General features: G+C 39.4%; 1 protein-coding gene across 3 annotated transcripts; it reads right to left on the reverse strand.

Annotated features, from left to right (window-relative positions):
• Positions 1-10,232: 10,232 nt before the first annotated feature.
• Positions 10,233-20,597, reverse strand: LOC135480199 (plancitoxin-1-like). 3 transcript variants are annotated; one of them, XM_064759969.1, is made up of 9 exons: positions 20,415-20,597; positions 19,422-19,596; positions 18,040-18,118; positions 14,725-14,886; positions 13,422-13,628; positions 12,568-12,677; positions 12,000-12,111; positions 11,595-11,611; positions 10,233-10,334 (listed from the first exon to the last, which is right to left on the reverse strand). In XM_064759969.1, the coding sequence occupies exons 1-9, from the start codon at positions 20,507-20,509 to the stop codon at positions 10,233-10,235; spliced, it is 1,059 nt and encodes a 352-aa protein (XP_064616039.1). In that variant the 5' UTR covers positions 20,510-20,597. The 3 variants fall into 3 exon arrangements, with proteins under 3 accessions (XP_064616039.1, XP_064616040.1, XP_064616038.1); XM_064759970.1 differs by lacking the exon at positions 11,595-11,611 and adding an exon at positions 11,854-11,870; XM_064759968.1 differs by lacking the exon at positions 11,595-11,611 and having other exon boundaries at positions 11,983-12,111.

Below are 20,597 nucleotides of genomic sequence, written 5' to 3' on the forward strand. Positions count from 1 at the left end.
AAATCAAAGTGTAACCAAATATTGAACCAAGTAGGCCTGTGTGCTATGTTTATTCCTCTGTCGCAAGTCGCCCTCTGTACGATCCATCATATAGCCTCATATGTGCGCAAAATTATGTGTATTTTCGCTTTCTTGTCACAGCCCACGGACGACGGGGACTGGTTCCCCGGGAACCTCCCCTCAGAGGTTTACGAGATACTGGTTGGTGGCCCCAGGCTGAAGTGCCTGGATGGCCTGGGCTTTGGTCTGGGCTGGGCCCTGAGGGGCCGGGTTTTCTACCCTAAAGGTGTGCTGCCTACATCCCTGTTCTCTGGAGATAAGTCGATGGAATATGAATCCTCGGTATGTCACACGTGTCATATGCATTAAATAATGCGTTTATGAGTTGGCCGAGTGGTATTATACTGAACTCACAGTGACATTATCAGAGTTACATATGTCATTATGAGTGAAATTTCTGTTTCATATAGAACGCATACCAGAGTGGTCAACAAAACAAATTGACAACAACAACAACAAAATCATAAGATATTTTATAGACAAAAGATAACAAATTACGGTGTCACAATTTTTTCAGAAAGCTAATTTCAGCGTTATAAAGTATATACCATACAATACTGTAACAATTTTCGTTTTATACTTATGTTTTGTTAAAATTCCCGGAAAACGTGATGTCCGATTCTTATATCACGTGGTGGTCGACAGAAAGCGTAGAATATAAGACTGAGAAATCAAATCAAGTTTAATCAAATAAAAAAATTTCTCCCCCTTTTTTCTCTGCAGCTCTTCCTCAAGGAACTGTTTTTCTCTCTTCGTCAGCTGGGAGAGGGGACAGACCGCGAGTGTGGTGAGTAAATATAAGATTGTTAAAACAATATTACAAACAAAACATATACATTATCATACATATGAAGCTATAGCTAAGAAACGTCATAGTCAGCAATTTTCTACTCTTTTAACACCTCTTTTCAAATCAAGCCTTTACATTTGCACATACTCGTTCATGGTGTGTAAGAGTGGCACACGTCTCTGTTCACAAGTGTTTTATATGAACCGTTTGTATATACCTGTACACTGTCAAAAATCTGTAATGTAATTGTTTGTTTCAGTCTACCAGGTTAAATTCACACCTGTGCCTTTGTGGCCAGAGGATTGGCAGCACCATCGCCCCAAGGTATGTCCTTCATCTACTTTATGGTAGATACCAGAAGTATATAGACTGTTATACCGTCACTGGATTTGCTGTGAGCTCATACCTACATTGACATACATATATCATTTATTTCACATCAGTATTCAATGGAAAGCAGTCCCCAACCGTCTTCAAATAGTGGAATTGTAATTAAGTTAAATAATTTCACCGAGTGCCCTGACTGACGTACGTATATCTGGCTTAAAAGAGATTTTAATTTGTTTTCAGCTTCCACGACGAAAGGAATTTTCTAAACTTCATTCGGACATCCGAACAATCTGTAAGTAAAGACTCCATGTGTGTTTTATTTTTGTAATTTATTCCTAAGTGTATATTTAATTGAATAATGTACATTTCTTGCGTTTGTGTCGTTTATTATTCAATGTTGCTTTTTGGGATGACGTTTTGTTGACAAAGAAACATATAGTACTCGTATATTGCTAGGGATGGCGGATGATCAATCCAGCTTGGACCAGATTCCGCATTCGGCGGGCAAAAGAGACCCATTCTCGAATAATGCGATTGGTTTTATTTTATGAAGAGAGGCACTGAATATGGTTCCACATATCCAAATATGATCAAAATATACTTTGGTGATCGGAAAGATTGCGTTTTCTTCATTAACATATGTTGTTTTTTCCTCAATCATTTGTCTCTCATTGACTTTACCTGTTATTCCACAGGCCTTCCGATCGAATCTCACGCTAAACATGCCAGGGGGTCTGGGACTGCCGTTAAATCAGCTGGACAGAATTGACGGACTGGTGAGTTGTAAAATGGAGGTGCATTTTTCTGGAAAGGTCAGTTATGTTTTAGTACATAGTGTCAGTTAGGTTTGGAAGGACGGAGTGTACATTGGAAGGATCGCTTATACTTTGGTGTAGCCTCAGCTACTTTAGGAATGACGGAGTGACCATCGAAAGGATTGGCTTTGCTTTGATGTAGTGTCAGCTAGTTTAGAAAGGACGGCTGGTACACGGCTTGGGTTATTCTTTGGAAGTTTGTGCTATTGCTTTGAAGGATTCCCTTTTTGTGACAAATGATACTGTTTTATTAGTGGAATGTGATTATTTGGGGGGAGGGGAGGTTGGGAGGGTGGGATATTTCATAACTAGTGATGAAATGAATCCGATTTTATTGACTGATTCAGCAGATGTCTGTCAGAGAATTCCCGGAGTCCAACATCACCATCTGGAGAACACCGCAGTTCTCTTCTCCTGACTTCAGCAACCTCCGCACCGCGGCGAACACTCCAATCGAAGGTGAGCATTACTAGGTGTTCAGCATGTTTGGTGCACTGCTGTTTGCCAAATTCTAGTTGTCTTGACTTGTTAGATATCATTAAGCACAACATTATAAACTGATTTTATTTTTTCCTGAGTCATATGAACAGTTTTAAGATGTTTCAGTTGAACTTTTTCATGTAGAGTAAGGAATATCGAAAAGACTGAATCAAGCAATTAAACTTGAAGGTATACACAACACTTGTTCGAAGGAAATAGAGAAAGAAAAACTGTTTATGCACACTTCTGCATTCAGTACAAATTTTAATTTAATTATCACTGATTGTTTAATCCATCTGAATAGCGATGTTACCTGACTAAAGCATTCTTTATGCACCGGTGATTATGAATCTTTCTTCAGCGGACTGTATCGAAGTTTTGTTCGACAAGATTTTTGAGAAGGCAAAGACAATTCCTGTTGATCACAACCACATCGAGACATGCGCAGAAGGGTACCCTGTCATGAAGGTGAGAGGTCTGCTCTTACTTAGAGCAGTATACAAATGAGCGCGTGCTGGATGATTAACGAAAAAATTACGTTCGAACAAGATGTCAGTAATAAATGTATATTAAGTTAAGTTACGTTTTGTCTGTAGTGAGGATAAAAACAATCCGAAAAGGCGGCAAATTGAAAACACACATTGATTAATCACTCACAGGGTTTGCATCATTGACAGAATGTTTTATTTATCTGTAAAAGTTATCTGAAGGAAGAGGGGAGCAGTTACGTGACCGAACCATGGAAACGCCAACATACCGTGACCTTGACTACCTCTTACTTTGACTTTGAGAGGTAGAAATGATTTGGTGTAGTGGTATTTATGTATTCGATTGGTGTTTAATGTCGTGCTGAAACGTATATATGACGGCGGAGATGGGAGGAAAAAACCGGACAGTTACATTTAAGTGTTTATCATGCAAACAGTGTGGCCTAAAATACCAAGAGTTGTTGCATTATGTACAGTTTTATTCTGGACAATGGCACAATTTTGTGATTAAATAAAAATGTGACTTTCAGACAGAAGAAAAATATGCATCACTTTCTGTGTCTGTTGAGGAGGAATACGTACCACCACAAGAGGAATACGTATCACCCTCCGTGTCTGTTGAGGAATGTGGATCACTCTCCATGTCTTCTGAGGAATGTGGGTCATCCTCCGTGTCTTTTGAGGAATACGGATCACCCTCCTTGTCTGTTGAGGAATATGGATCACCCTCCGTGTCTGTTGAGGAATATGGACTACTCTCTGTGTCTTGTGAGGAATATGAGTCACTCTCCTTGTCTGTTGAGGAATATGGATCACTCTCCGTATCTTCTGAGGAATGTGGGTCATCCTCCGTGACGGTTGAGGAGAAATACGTGCCACCACAAGAGGAATACGTATCACCCTCCGTGTCTGTTGAGGAATGTGGATCACTCTCCATGTCTTCTGAGGAATGTGGGTCATCCTCCGTGTCTTTTGAGGAATACGGATCACCCTCCTTGTCTGTTGAGGAATATGGATCACCCTCCGTGTCTGTTGAGGAATATGGACTACTCTCTGTGTCTTGTGAGGAATATGAGTCACTCTCCTTGTCTGTTGAGGAATATGGATCACTCTCCGTATCTTCTGAGGAATGTGGGTCCATCCTCCGTGACGGTTGAGGAGAAATACGTACCACCACAAGAGGAATACGTATCACCCTCCGTGTCTGTTGAGGAATGTGGATCACTCTCTGTGTCTTCTGAGGAATGTGGATCACCCTCCGTGTCTGTTGAGGAATGTGGATCACCCTCCGTGTCTGTTGAGGAATATGGGTTACCCTCTGTGTCTTGTGAGGACTATGGATCACCCTCTGTGTCTTGTGAGGGACTATGGATCACCCTCCGTATCTCTTGAGGAATTCTCATCCTCATCCATTTCTGTCTTGGACGAGCCTAAACGATCCGGTAAATCCAATATTTTTGTCTTCAAATTACGTATACAATTTACTCACCTTAGACATATACCCATATCTTGATCATATATACATGTATTGAGGGATCAAATCTTGCTTCACTTTATAACAAAACCTTTGGATTCAGACTTCAAGTTTGGCCATAGCAATATAAAGGACAGCAGTATGTAAAATAAAACCAGAGCAGCGACAGCACTGTGACAGTCAGCAAAATGTCACATTTATACAGGCCGTAAAATCCTACGTCTTTTCAAACCGTCCTTGTTTGTTAATGCTTAAATAGTAGCTGAGGACATTAAACATTCCCTAGCATCATGGCTTAAGCACAATTAGTGATGTTAATAATCATTTCTTAGACGTCACTGAACTGTAATTACTCAAAATCTGTGATGTGATATCTAATAAACCATAAGGCGAAGAGACATCATAATGTGTTAGATATGTTTGGAATAATAATAAAGTTCATTGTTTAGTGAGGATTTATCAGCGAGACTTGCTGATGATATTGGTTTTCTTCATGATTTACAGAGTCCACTGTTGCCATTCTGCCAAAGACGCGCTCATTCAAGAAGAGGTTGGGCTCCTTCATACGACGACTTTCGGCTGTGCATCTCGTCCCAGCCGGCGCCATTAATTCAACCCACAGTCTATAAAACATCCACCTAAAATGCAAAACTAAAATCGATTCCCAGTTCTGGCCTTGCTGCCAACTCGCGGGCCTCAATATTCACTTGGTTTCGTAAATTCCTTGAAATTTTCATTTTCGACACACACTTAAGTTTCGACACACACCTGAAAGTCACAGTTATTGACTCAAAATTCCTTTTCCTGGTCCCCATGACCTCAGTTCCTTCTGTGGACGGTGCTGACTCTAAATTCCACAGGTACAAAAGTCTCAACTTTCCTTTCCCTTTTTCTGATTGGCCATTCTGTATACTTAGTCCCCTTAGATCCATTGATCTGTTTGGGTTGTTGTATGTGTTGACGTGTGAGGGTGGTACAGTGGGTGTGTGGATGGAGGGTCACTGGCGCGGCATTGGTTTGCCCGTAAAACCCTAAGTGTGTGTGTGTGAGTGAAAGGTGCCTTAGGGGTCCCTACCCTGGCGCGGCATTGGGTTGTCCGTAAACCCCTGGGGAGTGGTGTGTGAGGGCCACTCTCATATTCAGCGCATACATACAGCTTACCAGCTCATTGGGAATAAGTACCTGGGTATACAGGTGTGCCAGCAGGAAATAAGGAATGGTGACCTGGGTTACATGGGACCCTGAATGGTGAGGAGGAATGGCCAAAAGGGCTAGGAATGAGGCATGTCATGGGAACAGGAATACTAAATTTAATTAAAACTAAAATTTTTCATAAAAATTGAGCTGGAGGAAAAAATGGTAAGTGAAAGAATTAAGAGCTGGGAGCCGATTTTAGTCAGAAATCTTTAACCACTTTTAGAGGAATCATATTTATTTACACATTATTGTATTTACAAGTCTACAAGAATAATATAAACGATTCCGATGTTCCGATTGTGCCAATGCTTTTCTCTAAGAGTTACAAAATTTTCACAGTTTATACACATTTTGTCATCAATCTTACTGAATATATATTTTCATATTATCACTGAGTTGTTCCTTCAACGTCTGTCTAAAAGACTCTTGTATTTGCGGGATGTCACTGAACTGTTCTGGTAATACTTTGAATATCTGCCGCAAGAAGGGAAAGGTGATTTGATTGGTTGAATCATATCCGCTGACCAGATTGGTGGGAAAGGTCTGTTGTCAAGTGGTTAAAGATGTTTCCTTTGCAATCCCTAGTATACTCGAGAAATTTGTTGAAACTCGGCATGGGACACGGAATTTGTAGACTTTCGACATGTTTGGAGACGTTCACGCTCGTTTGTTGAGGACCACTTGTCTTCCACCAATGTTATTATGCGAGTCTCTATGTCACACCTGTGAAAGCCCGCCAGTAACCTGCCAAAGATTACTGTCGTTTACCCTGAGCGCTTTTCGAGCGCTCTTCGTGATGCTAACGCTGGACACACCTCGGCGCTGCGTGCTGTGAACTGAGATTGCCGACCACTCCCTTTTCACGCTGCCATGCCTCCTGGATCATTACCCTAAAGTGTGAAAATCTGGTGGAAATTGAAGCCACAATTGATAATGAATACTTGAATATCCTAATTATTGAGTTAACAGGTTATTTAATACTGAGAGAAAACAATATCAAACTGCCTTCGTGCGTTTATATTTCTGTTGAGTGTACTTTTGGAATCCTCCCTATTGTTCTCGCTGAGCACGTCTGCATAGCACAGAAGTCAAACAAGTGAGTCATTCAACGGGGCAACATTATTTATTCTTTCATTCGTTTACGCCGTACTCAAGGCTTCACTTATACGACGCGGCCAGCAATATGGCGGGAGGAAACCGAGGAGGGGTCTAGGGGAACCAACCACCATTCGCGGGTTGCTGGTAGACCCTTCCCCACATACGACCGGAGAGGAAGCCAGCATGAGCTGGACTTTGGGGCCGTCAAGCAGAACTATAGTGGCTGCATATCTGGCGTGTTGAACTAAATGGCCACAATTGATATACGAAAAATTGAAATCAAAGCCAACTTGGAGACATATTTTGATAACCGGCGTATTATGGACTTGCAGGGTGCACGATTTTGGATACTGATTTCATTCATTCGACTAAAACATTCTCGGCGTCTTTCCGTTATCACTGAAAACTGTAGACTGCTTCCCTTTGCATGAACCCGTCCTAATTACGTACTTGATAAACCTTTTCACCTCTTGGGTGGTTTCAGTTGAACGTTGTTTTGGCCTTGCGATTACTGACCTGGATCGTGATCGCCACATCGGTTTTCCCGTACATGGCCGATTGTGCCAATTCTGATAATATTGTATGCCAGCTGACTCAGAGCTGCACAAAATGATTACTTTTACCTTGCCTGTCCAGTTGACAACTTTGATCAGGTCACATCACACTTAGAGCCAGGTTGGACCTTTTTCCACTGTAAAGTGATTCGGACCGCTGCGTAGTCTATTGTTTACATTCTGCTTTTTGCGATGAGGTTTTACATATGGGAAAACTAGTCAAGCAGTACACATGTACTGGAACAGAATAATGGCCAGTCCATGTTTGACTTGTGTCACAATTACGTGGGAAAATCTTTCTCAAGACGTATGGATTTTTTGAACACTGTTGAACAACTGAGCCCTGGTTTTCCGATGTTGAGGCGGGTCTACATGCGTTCAAATGGCAATAATGAAGGTAGACAATAACTCCACCCAAGTGTAACGAGGCTTACCAGCTGAGGATTTGAACCAATGATCACTGGGCTTCCAGTTCCGCTTCTACGGATAGACTAAGGGGAAATTCCCATCCACCCCGGGGGTATATAGCGCTTATATTCCACCCTGTTACAATTAAATGGAATAAGCCCCAGAAGACAAACTTTGTAGGAAATTAAAAAAAATATTTATTTGAGACTTACGAACAATATATAAAAAAAACTACAATATCACATTCTTTTGGGCAGATTTTCAGGTCATCTGGGTAAATATGATTGTAGCAGGAAACATGTTTTACTCATTCCTTAAATATCTCAACATGTATCAGCACCATTAAGCCTTTCAAGGTAAATTAGAAATAAGAAATGACCGTATTGTAACAGATACATGCAGCTAAATATACCATAGATTAAAAGCTATTTTGAATAGCATTAAAAACAGATTACAATATGGTGAAAAACAAGATCCGACTTTAAAACCTTTGAAAAAAATAGGTTGCAAAAAGTCTCCATAGAGCATTTAACACATCCGATTTCAGTGTTCCGCAAACACACAATGATTTCGGTATTACACAATGATTTCATTTCCTGTGAGTGAGTGAGGTTGGGGTTTAACATGGTAGCAATTTTTCAGTCAGGTGAAAACGAACGAGTCCTTAAGGTGCATGTATGTGTAATGTGCCTCCTTGTTGTTGGACAGATTTCCACCGCTCTTATCTAGTACTTCATCACTGAGACAACTTACCGAAGGCAAGTAAGCTGCCCCACCCAAGTCATTATGCTGATACCGGTCAACCAGTCGCTGCACTGTCTATTTCATGCTGAATGCCAAGCGAGGAAGTTACAACTTTAAAGTCTTAGTTACCCGACCAAGGACTGACCCTGGATCTACTGCTCCTGAAGCAGACACTCTACCAACTGTGAAATCCGGACAGTAATTTCACTTAAAAACTTGACATCTAAATCATGACAAAAAGTGTCTTCCATTAAATCCTATCTAAAATGAGATACAACATACACAGTATAGATTGCAATAAAAAATTAGAGCCATACCACTGATTGTAAAACTTTAGCTACCCCCTCCCACCCAACTCCAAAAAAAAACAAACAAAAAAACAAAATGCTGTTCTTATAACATTATATCATGTTCATTTAAAAAAAAAAAATTCATGCATTTTAAAGAGTTTTTATATAAAAGAGAAACCTAAACCTAAACGGCTAAAAAAAACTATATATAAACTATATTCTATATACATATAAAACAACATAATTTTATGCCATGTATTTGTAAGAAAAGGTTATGGCACGAATGTGCAACTGACTACTTTCCATCAGGAAAAATGGGTCAAACTTTTATCAAAAGTTTAAATAAAATGAATATCAATATGCCATGTTACAGGTTTTGCGCATCATACAGTGGAAACTCGAATGAGCTTTGTCGTTTGTACCCACAGTTCTCTTTAGTTTCCTTCGACTTTAATCTATGAAGTTTTTTTTCCGGGGATAAAACAATTCAAGTCTAAGTGCATAAATATTGTCACCATTACAGTTGAGATTAAAGCCCAAGTCAGTTTATCCCAGATCTATTATAGGCCAGCCAGTGATGGATTAACACATACAGAACTCACCCTAAATGACCATAAATTTCGCCCATAACAAATCCGCCTATTTTTACTGATTCTGAGAGTTCTATTGATCTTAGAAAGGTGATTTTAAAGTTTGGTTGGAATATGAGATGATATTCTACTGGAAAATTGTAAGTTTCAGCGCCAAAAATAATCTTGGGTGACGTTTATTTGCCTCTAAAAGTGCATTTTGTGGGCAAAATTTTAGGTCATTTAGGGTAAGTCTATACCATAGCCTTGAACAGGCCAATCAAAAGTAAGAGAAGGTCCTCTTCATGGACTCACAGACAATCCAAAGTAAGGGGAGGTCCTCTTTGTGCACTAACAGCCAATCAGAAGTAAGAGGAGGTCCTCTTTGTGGACTCTCAGCCAATCAGAAGCAAGAGGAGGTCCTATCTGTGGACTCAAAGCCAATCTGAAGTAAAAGGAGGTCCTCTTTGTGGACTCACAGCCAAGCAGAAGTAAGAAGAGGTCCTCTTTGTGCACTCACAGCCAATCAGAAGTAAGAGGAGGTCCTCTTTGTGGACTCACAGCCAAACAGAAGTAAGAGGAGGTCCTCTTTGTGCACTCACAGCGAATCTGATTTAAGAGGAGGTCCTCTTTGTGCACTCACAGCCAATCAGAAGTAAGAGGAGGTCCTCTTTGTGCACTCACAGCGAATCTGATTTAAGAGGAGGTCCTCTTTGTGCACTCACAGCGAATCTGATTAAGAGGAGGTCCTCTTTGTGCACTCACAGCCAATCTGAAGTAAGAGGAGGTCCTGTTTGTGGACTCATAGCCAATCAACAGTTAGGAATCACTGTATACAACATATGGACACAAATGGAAATAATAAAGCATACTTATGTGATTAATGGAAATAGTTTTCACAAAAATACCTATAAAGACAGTTGGTGACAACTGTATTACTTGCAGTCTTCATACGCAGCTACAGACTTGGCAAACTGATCGTGCACCATTTGATGTTTGAAGCAGACAGTGCCTCCAGCTCTTTCTAACTGATGCTCCTGTTGTAAGTAAAGTCAAAATGTGTAAATGACAATATAAATGCAATAGGGGAGTTTTGAGTTCGAACTCTTATCACTAAAGGCAGAAAAAAGTCCTACTGTATCATCAGACCTGTCAAAAATGTCAGACAATTATTTCTGATCCCATTTACTGTATCATGGGTGCCATCCACAAACAGTAATTTAGAGTAGATAAACAATGGAAAAAATTCAGGAATTGAATGTGTGTGAACTTGAGAAATTCGAAAAGGAAAGAGACGCCATTTGTGCCCCTGGAGCATCATGGGACAGGTGATCGGTAAATTAATGTTAACAAAGGTTGCCTAACATATTTCACAAGTCACACGATACAGCTGGTTTCTAATGAATACAGGCTGATGTCGACAAGTTTTGTGTTTACCAGGTTCTGAGCTCGCAAAGCTCATTAACACTTTTGAGTTTAATTAACAGTTTTTTTTAAGACTTAATACCAGATTTAACTTTAGGCCAAGTCTTCAATTTTGTACTTAGCCGAAAAAAAACAGGTTAACATTAGATCAATTATGAGCTAAAACCACTGCTGTTATACTTTGACTTTGGAGAATTGCATGGGCTGCTGAGTTTGGCTAAAAATTTAAATATAAAATACAACTTAATACCAGTATTAGCTAATACACTTTTAAACAACTGGGCCCCGCCATGGAGAAATGCGTTTCATCCACATCAGCCTATATTTATTCCTATTTATAACCTATTTATGATCCATTACACATCAACATTTAGTTGCTGTAAATGGAAATTTATGATGGTAAAACTAAGTCGCTAATATTTCTATTACTGATCAAGAATTTGGAGAGAGAAAAAAAAAGACGCAGTTCGTCAACTTGCTACTGGAGACATGCAATGTGAACGTTGTTAATGGTGACGTAATATTTCTAATGGTGACATGTAATACTGCTAATGGTGACATGTAATACTGCTAATGGTGACATGTAATACTGCTAATGGTGACATGTAATATGAAATACATGTGGCACATTCTGAGTAAATCAATAAGTCTATGAGGGTCTTCTCTGGCCCACCCAGTACATAAATTCAAAATCACCTTCCCATTAGCTGACATACTGAGAGATAATTTTCCTTTTCCTTTAGCTCTCTATTTATGTCACCTATGCAGATCCAGGGAGGTTATCCAGCTGTTGTAATGACCCACTATATTCATATAGACTATATTCACCTAGGGGCCATTTTGTCCCTTGTCCTGCCACGGCCAAGACTTACCTGTCTATTTATGTCGCCTATGCAAGACCCAGGGAGGGTTGCCAGCTGTTGTAATGTCCCAATATGTTCATATAGACTATATTCACCTAGGGGCCATTTTGTCCCTTGTCCTGCCAGGGCCAAGTCTTACCTGTCTATTTATGTCACCTATGCAGACCCAGGGAGGGTTGCCAGCTGTTGTAATGTCCTAATATGTTCATATAGATTATAATCACATAGGGGCCATTTTGTCCCTTGTCCTGCCACGGCCAAGTCTTACCTGTCTATTTATGTCGCCTATGCAGACCCAGGGAGGGTTGCCAGCTGTTGTAATGTCCTAATATGTTCATATAGATTATAATCACCTAGGGGCCATTTTGTCCCTTGTCCTGCCATGGCCAAGTCTTACCTGTCTATTTATGTCACCTATGCAGACCCAGGGAGGGTTGCCAGCTGTTGTAACAGCCCACTTAGAATGATCTTTGGTCTCTGCAAAAGCCACTTGCTCTGGTAAGCTGATCTTTTCAATATTGTACACCTGTAATGTTGAACAAATACACAAGATAATTTTCCAAAAACACAATGCACACCAAAACTGCCACCTAAGCTAAAAAATAGTGTTTACAAGCTAATGTATGCCTGCATGCTTCAGGTTTTATGTCTTAGTGAGCACTTTTTTCAGTCATATGTGTGACGAGGAGTCAGTTGGTGTGTGTACATATACTGTTCTCTCGTGGCAGAGAGAATCCTTGCCACTGAAGTGTCATGCCGAAAATACCAGACACAACACTCCACCATTATACTGACACCAGGCCATCCTTGCTCTAACCTCTCAGTGCTGAGCGCCTTGTGAGCCAGCAACATACAGGGTAATGGAAGCATAAAAGACAAATAAACATCAATATTCAGAGATTCATCCTTGTCTCACACAAAATGATCCATCCTCAACAAATTTTATTTTTAAGATGACAGTTACTGTTTCGTTTACACTCACTTTGAACAGCTTTGTTGTGCAGTTTGAAGGCAGTTTGCCTCTGCCATTTTGCCAAGTCTCAGTTTTCAGGGGTGAGTTAAGGAAAGGGGCGATCCATGAACTGTACAAATCTGAAAAAAAAACATGGAATTTATCTTGTAATATAACTTCTTACGAGTCAATGCAATTTGCTGCAGGTCAATCTGCAATGTTTCAGAACCTGTACAGTGCTATCTTATGATTTTGGCGTAAGTTATGGTCTTAAAGTTTGTCATGGTATACAATGAATTAATGAAGCTTTTCGCAAGTCACATACAGCCAATCTTCGAATTTTCCCCATTTTACAAGCTTTTCACAAGTTACAGCCAGTCTTTCCATTTTACAGCCAGTCTTCAAGCTTTCAGAAGTTACAGCCACCCTTCACATTTTTCACAATTTACAGCCTGTTTTCAAGCTTTCCCAAGTTACAAGCACTCTTTAAGTTTTTCACAGGTTACAGGCAGTCTTCAAAATTTTTACTAGTTACAGCCAGTCTTCACATTTTTCACAGTCTTCAGTCTTACTTGCAGTCTAGAAAAATTAACAAGGGCTCTTTAAGTTTTTCACAAGTTACAAGCCCTCTAACTTTTTCATAAGTTACAAACACTCAAACTTTTTCATAAGTTACAAGCACTCAAACTTTTTCATAAGTTTCAAGCACTCAAACTTTTTCACGGGATACAGGCAGTCCTTTCACTAGTAACAGTCTGACTTCAAGCTTTTCGCAACTTACAACCACTCATGTTTTTCATCAGGTACAGCCAGGCTTCCAGCGTTTGCTCAATGAAAACCACAACTTAAATATTTCAACTTTCCCACAAGTAGCTTGGTCTTACCTTCGTCATAACTGTTGAACTTAGCAAAGCTGATGAAGTTATCTCCACCCTTAGAAACCAGTGGGCGGAGGCTGTTCCAGGGCGGGGATTTGGGGTGGGGCTTGGAGGTGCTCTCTAAATACTTGGTCAGATTGATGTTGTCTTGTTTAAACCCGTCAGGCATGCTAAAGTCATACACCCAGGGGTAGTTGTAATGGAATTGGGTGCCTGGTGAGATTAAATGATAGAAAAGATTAATTCCAGCCTTGAAGATTAGTATTAGTAACGATAACCGCTAACTGACCTAAAACTTCAATCACAAAAGATCATTTCTGGAGGCAACTAAATGTCATGGGATATTACTTCTGGTGCTAAAATTTCATTTACCAGTAGGGTATCATCATACTTTTCAAACACTTCTCAAAGCACCTTTCTAACCTCAACAGAACTCCTACACTGGGGGGGAGGGGGGGGGGACAACTTAGTCTTGGACAAAAGGTACATTTAACGTACTACATGCATATTTTTAGACTTCAAATCACAGAAAATATGTATGTTTTCATTTTAGTCTTTGAACTAGGGGTTTATGCCAGGCTTAAATTTTCAAAAAGGCCATCCTTAAAAAATTCTTCAAATTACAGGCTCTGATTTAGGAGGGCTTGATGGACTGTACATAAACAAACATATTTTTAAACATGGCCTAAGAATAATTTAACAAAGTTGTTTACATGTACAAGCACTATCCACTTCCAGATTGGAGGGAGGCTCTCTTGAGTCTTAACATGGTGGTATTCATGGTGTGACCAAACTACAGGTCAAATATATTACCTTTTTTGGCAATAACTGACACCAAAAAACGCACCCCAAGAACATAATTCTGAAGAGCAATCTTGTTTACTGTAATTCTTAACCCTTTTCGATGTTTGCAAGGTGTTTCATCAAGCACTTGACAGACAGAAGCCCTTGAAATTGGCCAAACCAACCAATGTAGTTTTATCTTCAAAGTCACATTAAAAAGGTGTATAATTTACATGGAAAGTTGCCCCTTCATATGCAAAAAGGGTGAGGAATTAGAGTAAGTAGTTTTGTGTATTCAATACAGCTACCACTGCATGTTTAAAACTTGCAAGTTGACCCGAACATACACAAAATGGACACTACTGCTTCGAAAAGAGACGCCACCCTGTTGTATAGCTCTCACAGAAATGTGAACTGAACTGAACTGAACTGAACTGAACTGATTCTAGTATAATAATATTCTGGAACATTTGCTTGAAATTTTCTCAAAAACTAGAAAGACTAGACCCCTTTACAATAAACATACCTATTATATCCAAGCTGTTATAGTTGTACGTCACACAGAGAAATGATTGGCCATAATGCAGTGCTGTTTCTGGCCAATTGTATCCCTCAGTCTTTGCAGGAGGGAATTTGGGGGTACTGTGAACCAACCAGAAACCCACTGACCTGTCAAACCCCACCACACCTGAAGTTATGAACAAACAACATCTGTTAAGTAAGTTTTCAAAGAAAATCTGTGTTGGGCAGAAAACAATGGGGTCTGGCAGAAAACAATGGGGTCTGGCAGAAAACAATGGTGTCTGGCAGAAAACAGTGGTGTTTTACAGAACACAGCGGTTTTTTACAGAACACAGTGGTGTTTAATGCAAGGGTAGTATTTTACAACTAGAGCCAAAGAGCAGTGATATGGGTCTATTGCTCTCCTTCTATTTTTATTTTTCTTGTAACTAATGACCACTTGTCTTCTAGTACAATTCATTGGTCTTCTCCACCCACAAAGGGCTTATCAGTTATTCTGACTGTAATGGAGGACATGGTCTCACCTCATTATGACATGACTTCATAGAGAATGCATTGCACAAGAATGTTGTATGATATTACGTTCAGATTGTAGACATTTTCTCGAACTTTTTTTTGAAACCAAGTCATTACCATTTCTATTTGTTCAGTTAGTGTGAGCATGAAAATCTTCCTTATTTGTGCCACTGCCGTATGTGACAACAGATCAAGGTAACATATCATAATACATGTTTTGGTCTTTACATTGTATAGTTGTATCTCAACAGTATAAATATGGCAAGGACACATAAAATACACGTACAATCTGTCAACCTTTTTTTTCGATCTTCTCAGGATTATATCCAAATGTTCATCACATATAGCAAACGTAATTAACAGCTCATTCCACAATTTAACAGATAACTTATTCCACAGACCACGAAAAACTTTGTACAATAAGTTTGCTGGCATTCACGCAATTAGGAAGATCACTAACCCAAGGGGTCAAGCAGTACTACAGCTAAGTATCAGAGGTAGTGTGGTAATCCCTACTTTCACAGGAGAGGGAGTACTGGGTAAGCCTACCACAAGACACATTTTTTTGGAAATACTTTACTATTTTGGGTCCCCAGCAATGCACCTGGAAAGTTTGAAGTTAACTGAGTGAAGGGTGTAGAGAAAATTGAAAGACACACATATCCAAACATGTGCGTACATATATAGGCCTACATTAACCTACCGGTACAGAGATTCATTGTAGTTACATATAGGACTACAAGCATTATGTATGTACATGTCGATTGCCCAGAAGTACGACTTGTCATAACATTCAAGAATAAATTAATAATTCAGGAGGATGAATCTTAATGATGCTCATACATGTAAGGCCTACATTTACTTATTACATCTCAGCCTGTAGGCCTACTGGGTTTATTTCAATAACTCGGACAACTTTACCGTCTCATTTTGTTTTGATAGCAAAGGTTGCAGTATTATTTCATTCTATGTAACTTGCCTAATGCGACTGGTATTTTTTTTTTTACCTGTCGAAACATTTCTGTATACACCAACAACTGCCAGCTACCTTACATGGTGTAAATCTTTTTTCTACATACGCTATCATGGGCCATCAAGGTACAGATTGGTATGTGACATTTACCATCACGATCCTCAGAGCAGCCCAAGGGCATTCGATAACCTTTCATGACACAAATTAAGTAAATAATAAATGAAAACGCGACCCCAAACATAATTAAATTTTTATTCTATGCATAACTTACAAATCCCAAGGAAACAATGAGTAAACATCACAAAAGGATGCTAATATTTTACCATAACACACTACCTATTTCGTTAAACACAGTGACACGTCATACTCTGGTTAAACTACTTCTGGCAATTTCTTCACATTGTTTTATGGCTCTACAATGGGCTTTTGGCGATTCTCACTAATAGGCCCATGACAAAAAAACAAAACAAACAAACAAAAAAAAAAAACCCACTGGTGTTTGACACAAGTCAATAAAAGTGTTACAGAAAACAGGGGTGTGTTACAAAAAACAGGGGTGTGTTACAGAAAACAGTGGTGTGTTACAGAAAACAGTGGTGTGTTACACAAAACAGGGGTGTGTTACAGAACACAGGCATCTGTTACAGAAAACAGTGGTGTTTTACAAAAAACAGGGGTGTGTTACACAAAACAGTGGTGTGTTACACAAAACAGTGGCGAGTTACAGAAAACAGTGGTGTGTTACAGATAACAGGGATGTGTTACAGAAAACGGTGGTGTTTTACAGAAAACAATGCTGTTCAACAAATGGTGGTATTTTACAGAAAACAATGGTTTTATAGAAAACAGAGGTGTTTGACAGAATACAGAGATATGTTACACAAACCAAGGTTGCATTACAGAACACAGTGGTGTGTAACAGAACACAGGCATGTGTTACAGAAAACAGTGGTGTTTTACAAATAACAGGGTTGTGTTACAAAAAAACAGGGTTGTGTTACACAGAACAGCAGTGTGTTACAGAAAACAGTGGTGTGTTACAGATAACAATGCTGTTCAACAAACGGTGGTATTTTACAGAAAACAATGGTTTTATAGAAAACAGAGGTGTTTGACAGAATACAGAGATATGTTACACAAACCAAGGTTGCATTACAGAACACAGTGGTGTGTAACAGAACACAGGCATGTGTTACAGAAAACAGTGGTGTTTTACAAATAACAGGGTTGTGTTACAAAAAAACAGGGTTGTGTTACACAGAACAGCAGTGTGTTACAGAAAACAGTGGTGTGTTACAGAAAACACAGGTGTGTTACAGAACATAGAGGTGTGCTACAGAAAACAATGGTGTTTTGCAGAAAACAGTGGTGTTTGACAGAACAGTGGTGTTCTACAAAAACAGTGGTGTTTATTGAAAAGGTGGTGATTCACAAAAAAATGGCGTTTTACATAAGAAAAGAAGTGTTTCACAGAAAGCAATGGTTAGGGTTAGGGTTTACAAAACACAGGAGAGGATGGCAGAACACAAATGGTGTTTCACAGAAACAAGTGGTGTTTTACAAAAAAAAAACAGTGATGTTTTACAAAACACAGTGGTACCAGACAGAACAGAATGGTGTTTGACACAACACACATGGCGTTTTACAGAAAACAGTGGTGTTTCACAGAAAGCAATGTAGTTTTACAGAAAACAATGGTGTTTTACAAAACACAAATGGTGTCTTACAAAAAACAATGTTGTCTTACAGAAAACAATGGTGTCCTGAAAGAGTCTGAAAGAATGGTGATGTTTTATCTAAGCAATTTATATAACTTCGGCATGACCATACCTTTGGTGTGGCCATAGGACTCTGTCTTCTGTCCGGTGGGTTTCTCATCATTGTACATCACATAGGCAACATCTCCCCCCTATGACACACAATGATCATGTAGGAAGGATTCAGACAGTAGCTTTATGAGAGTATGGGAACACATGAGACAAAAAGATACTTAATTTGTCCAAATAAGATCCAATGTCATGCTGAAGAATTTTTATGCAGTGGTAGTCAGTCATGGGTGGAGGAAACCTGGAGTACCTGGAGTAAACCCCTGACCGTTGGCAAATTACTGTCAAGCTTTTCCATGTATGACACACCGATGCCTGGAAGTAGATTGACCAGCTGCTGCTGCTGCTAGCAAATAGATCTCATCAGACACTCACTAGAGTGTCAATCACACACGTATGAGATAATTGCTTGTCTGTATAAGAGACAATCAGACACTCCCTCACTCTGAGTATAAGAGACAATCAGACACTTCTGCTGTCTGTATAAGAGACAATCAGACACTCATTTGTTGTCAACCCTAATACACAATCAGACACTCATCTGTCATCAACCTTAAGAGACAATCAATACTCATCTGTTGTCAACTTTAAGACACAACCAGACACTAACTGTTATCAACCTTAAGAGATAATGAAACACACATTTCTCGCCAACCTTAAGAGACAATCGAACACTCATTTGTTGTCAACCTCGACAGACAATCAGACACTCATTTGTTGTCAGCCTTAAGAGACAATCAATACTCATCTGTTGTCAACTTTAAGAGGCAATCAGACACTCATCTGTTGTCAGCCTTAAGAGACAATCAATTCTCATTTGTTGTCAACCTTAAGAGACAACCAGGCACTCATTATGGTCAACCTTAAGACAATCAGACACTCATCTGTTGTCAACTTTAACAGACAATCTGACATTCATCTGTTGTCACCCTTAAGAGACAATCAGACACTCATCTGTTGTCAACTTTAAGAGACAATCAGACACTTATATGTTGTCAACTTTAAGAGGCAATCAGACACTCATTTGTTGTCAGCCTTAGGAAACAATCAGACATTCATCTGTTGTCAACTTTAAGAGACAACCAGACACTAACTATTATCAACCTTAAGAGATAATCAGACACTCATTTGTCGCCAACCTTAAGAGACAATCAGACACTCATTTGTTGTCAACCTTCATGACCATAAGAGAAAATCAGACACTCCCATTTTGTCAGCATTAGAGACAACCAGACACTAATTTGTTCATAGCATAAGAGACACTCAGACACTCCTTTGTTCTCAGAATAAGATACAATCAAACATTCTCATACTTCTGTTTTTGCCAACATAAGACACAATCAGGCACTTGCTTTTAGTAAAGCTAAGAGACAATCAAACACTGACACTGGAACCATAGATTTGCTTGAGTGTGTTGTATACAGCATGTCCTGAGCTATTCACTGAGACATCAGACAATGACCACTGCGGAGATGTGACATCCATGTAGAAATGACCAACACCTTCCTTGACCAATGGATGAGAACTCTCTGGAATTGTTGGCAGCTTGTATACAATGAACCTGTGACAAATAAGCCACACAAATTAATAACCACATTACATTACATATAACTAAATATGTTATTCAGTGCTTGTGTTAAATAAATGGTGAATTTCTGCAATGCTCAAGTTTATCACTTTACAAAAATTATTGTAAACAAACCTAGCAGAATGAAAAACATAAAATTGATTTTCTGCTATGAAAACCAAGGTTCAATCATTATACCGGTCGCTGTGAGTTCAAGTCCAGCTCATGCTGGCTTTCTCTTCGGCCATAAGTGGCAACGTCTGCCAGCAACCTGCGAATGGTCATTGGTTTCCCCTGGGCTGTGCCCGGTTTCCTCCCACCATAATGCTGGCCGCCGTCATATAAGTGAAATAGTCTTCAGTAGGGCGTAAAATACCAATCAAACAAACAAACAAACAATCAATCATTATGCCATATTTTACCCCCATTGATTCTGTGGAGGGAGGGAAACAGAAGAGCTGGTCCACAAAGTAAAATGCATGGTGGCCCATATGATAGTTTTAAACTATCACTATGAATGTCATATATGGGTTTTCACCAAATGTGAGAATATCAAAAGAATCTAAGCAAACAGCCTGTAACTCTTGCAGAGTTAATATTTCTGTTATTTCATTAATATGGAACAATTAAATTTTTTTAAGTTCTAAAAAATTAAAGATGTCCTTTAACTTATTACTGATTACATTGGTTTCAAAATGTTACAGATCATCATACTTTGCGCTGTCAGCCTCATTTAATAAACTGTCAATCATATCGAGAGAAATTCAATTTGGTCGGCTCATTATGCTTTTAGGGGTGTTCCGAAAACTTACCAGTCAACTGGCTTGCCTGCATCATTCAAACACTGGAGACCCACAGCATCTGACAAACAAGCGCTAAAAGCGATCAGAGTCAACCAAGTATTCATTACGAAAAGTATCGCTTAATCTTTCCCAAACTTCAGCTCGAATGGCTCATTGCACGACAACGTCAACTGTTTATCTCTGACACCAACT

This window comes from Liolophura sinensis, chromosome 13 (genome assembly GCF_032854445.1).
Source record: "Liolophura sinensis isolate JHLJ2023 chromosome 13, CUHK_Ljap_v2, whole genome shotgun sequence".
NCBI classification, from domain to species: domain Eukaryota; kingdom Metazoa; phylum Mollusca; class Polyplacophora; order Chitonida; family Chitonidae; genus Liolophura; species Liolophura sinensis.

What these genes read in the sequence shown, in the direction of transcription:
- LOC135480199 (XM_064759969.1), bottom strand. Translation starts at nt 20,509, where the DNA reads ATGAATACTTGGTTGACTCTGATCGCTTTTAGCGCTTGTTTGTCAGAT. An exon ending in AGCAAATCTATGGTTCCAGT is followed by an intron (nt 18,119 to 19,421) that starts GTCAGTGTTTGA and finishes TGTGTGTCATAG; the next exon opens with GGGGGAGATGTTGCCTATGT. An exon ending in TAACAGCTTGGATATAATAG is followed by an intron (nt 13,629 to 14,724) that starts GTATGTTTATTG and finishes TAATCTCACCAG; the next exon opens with GCACCCAATTCCATTACAAC.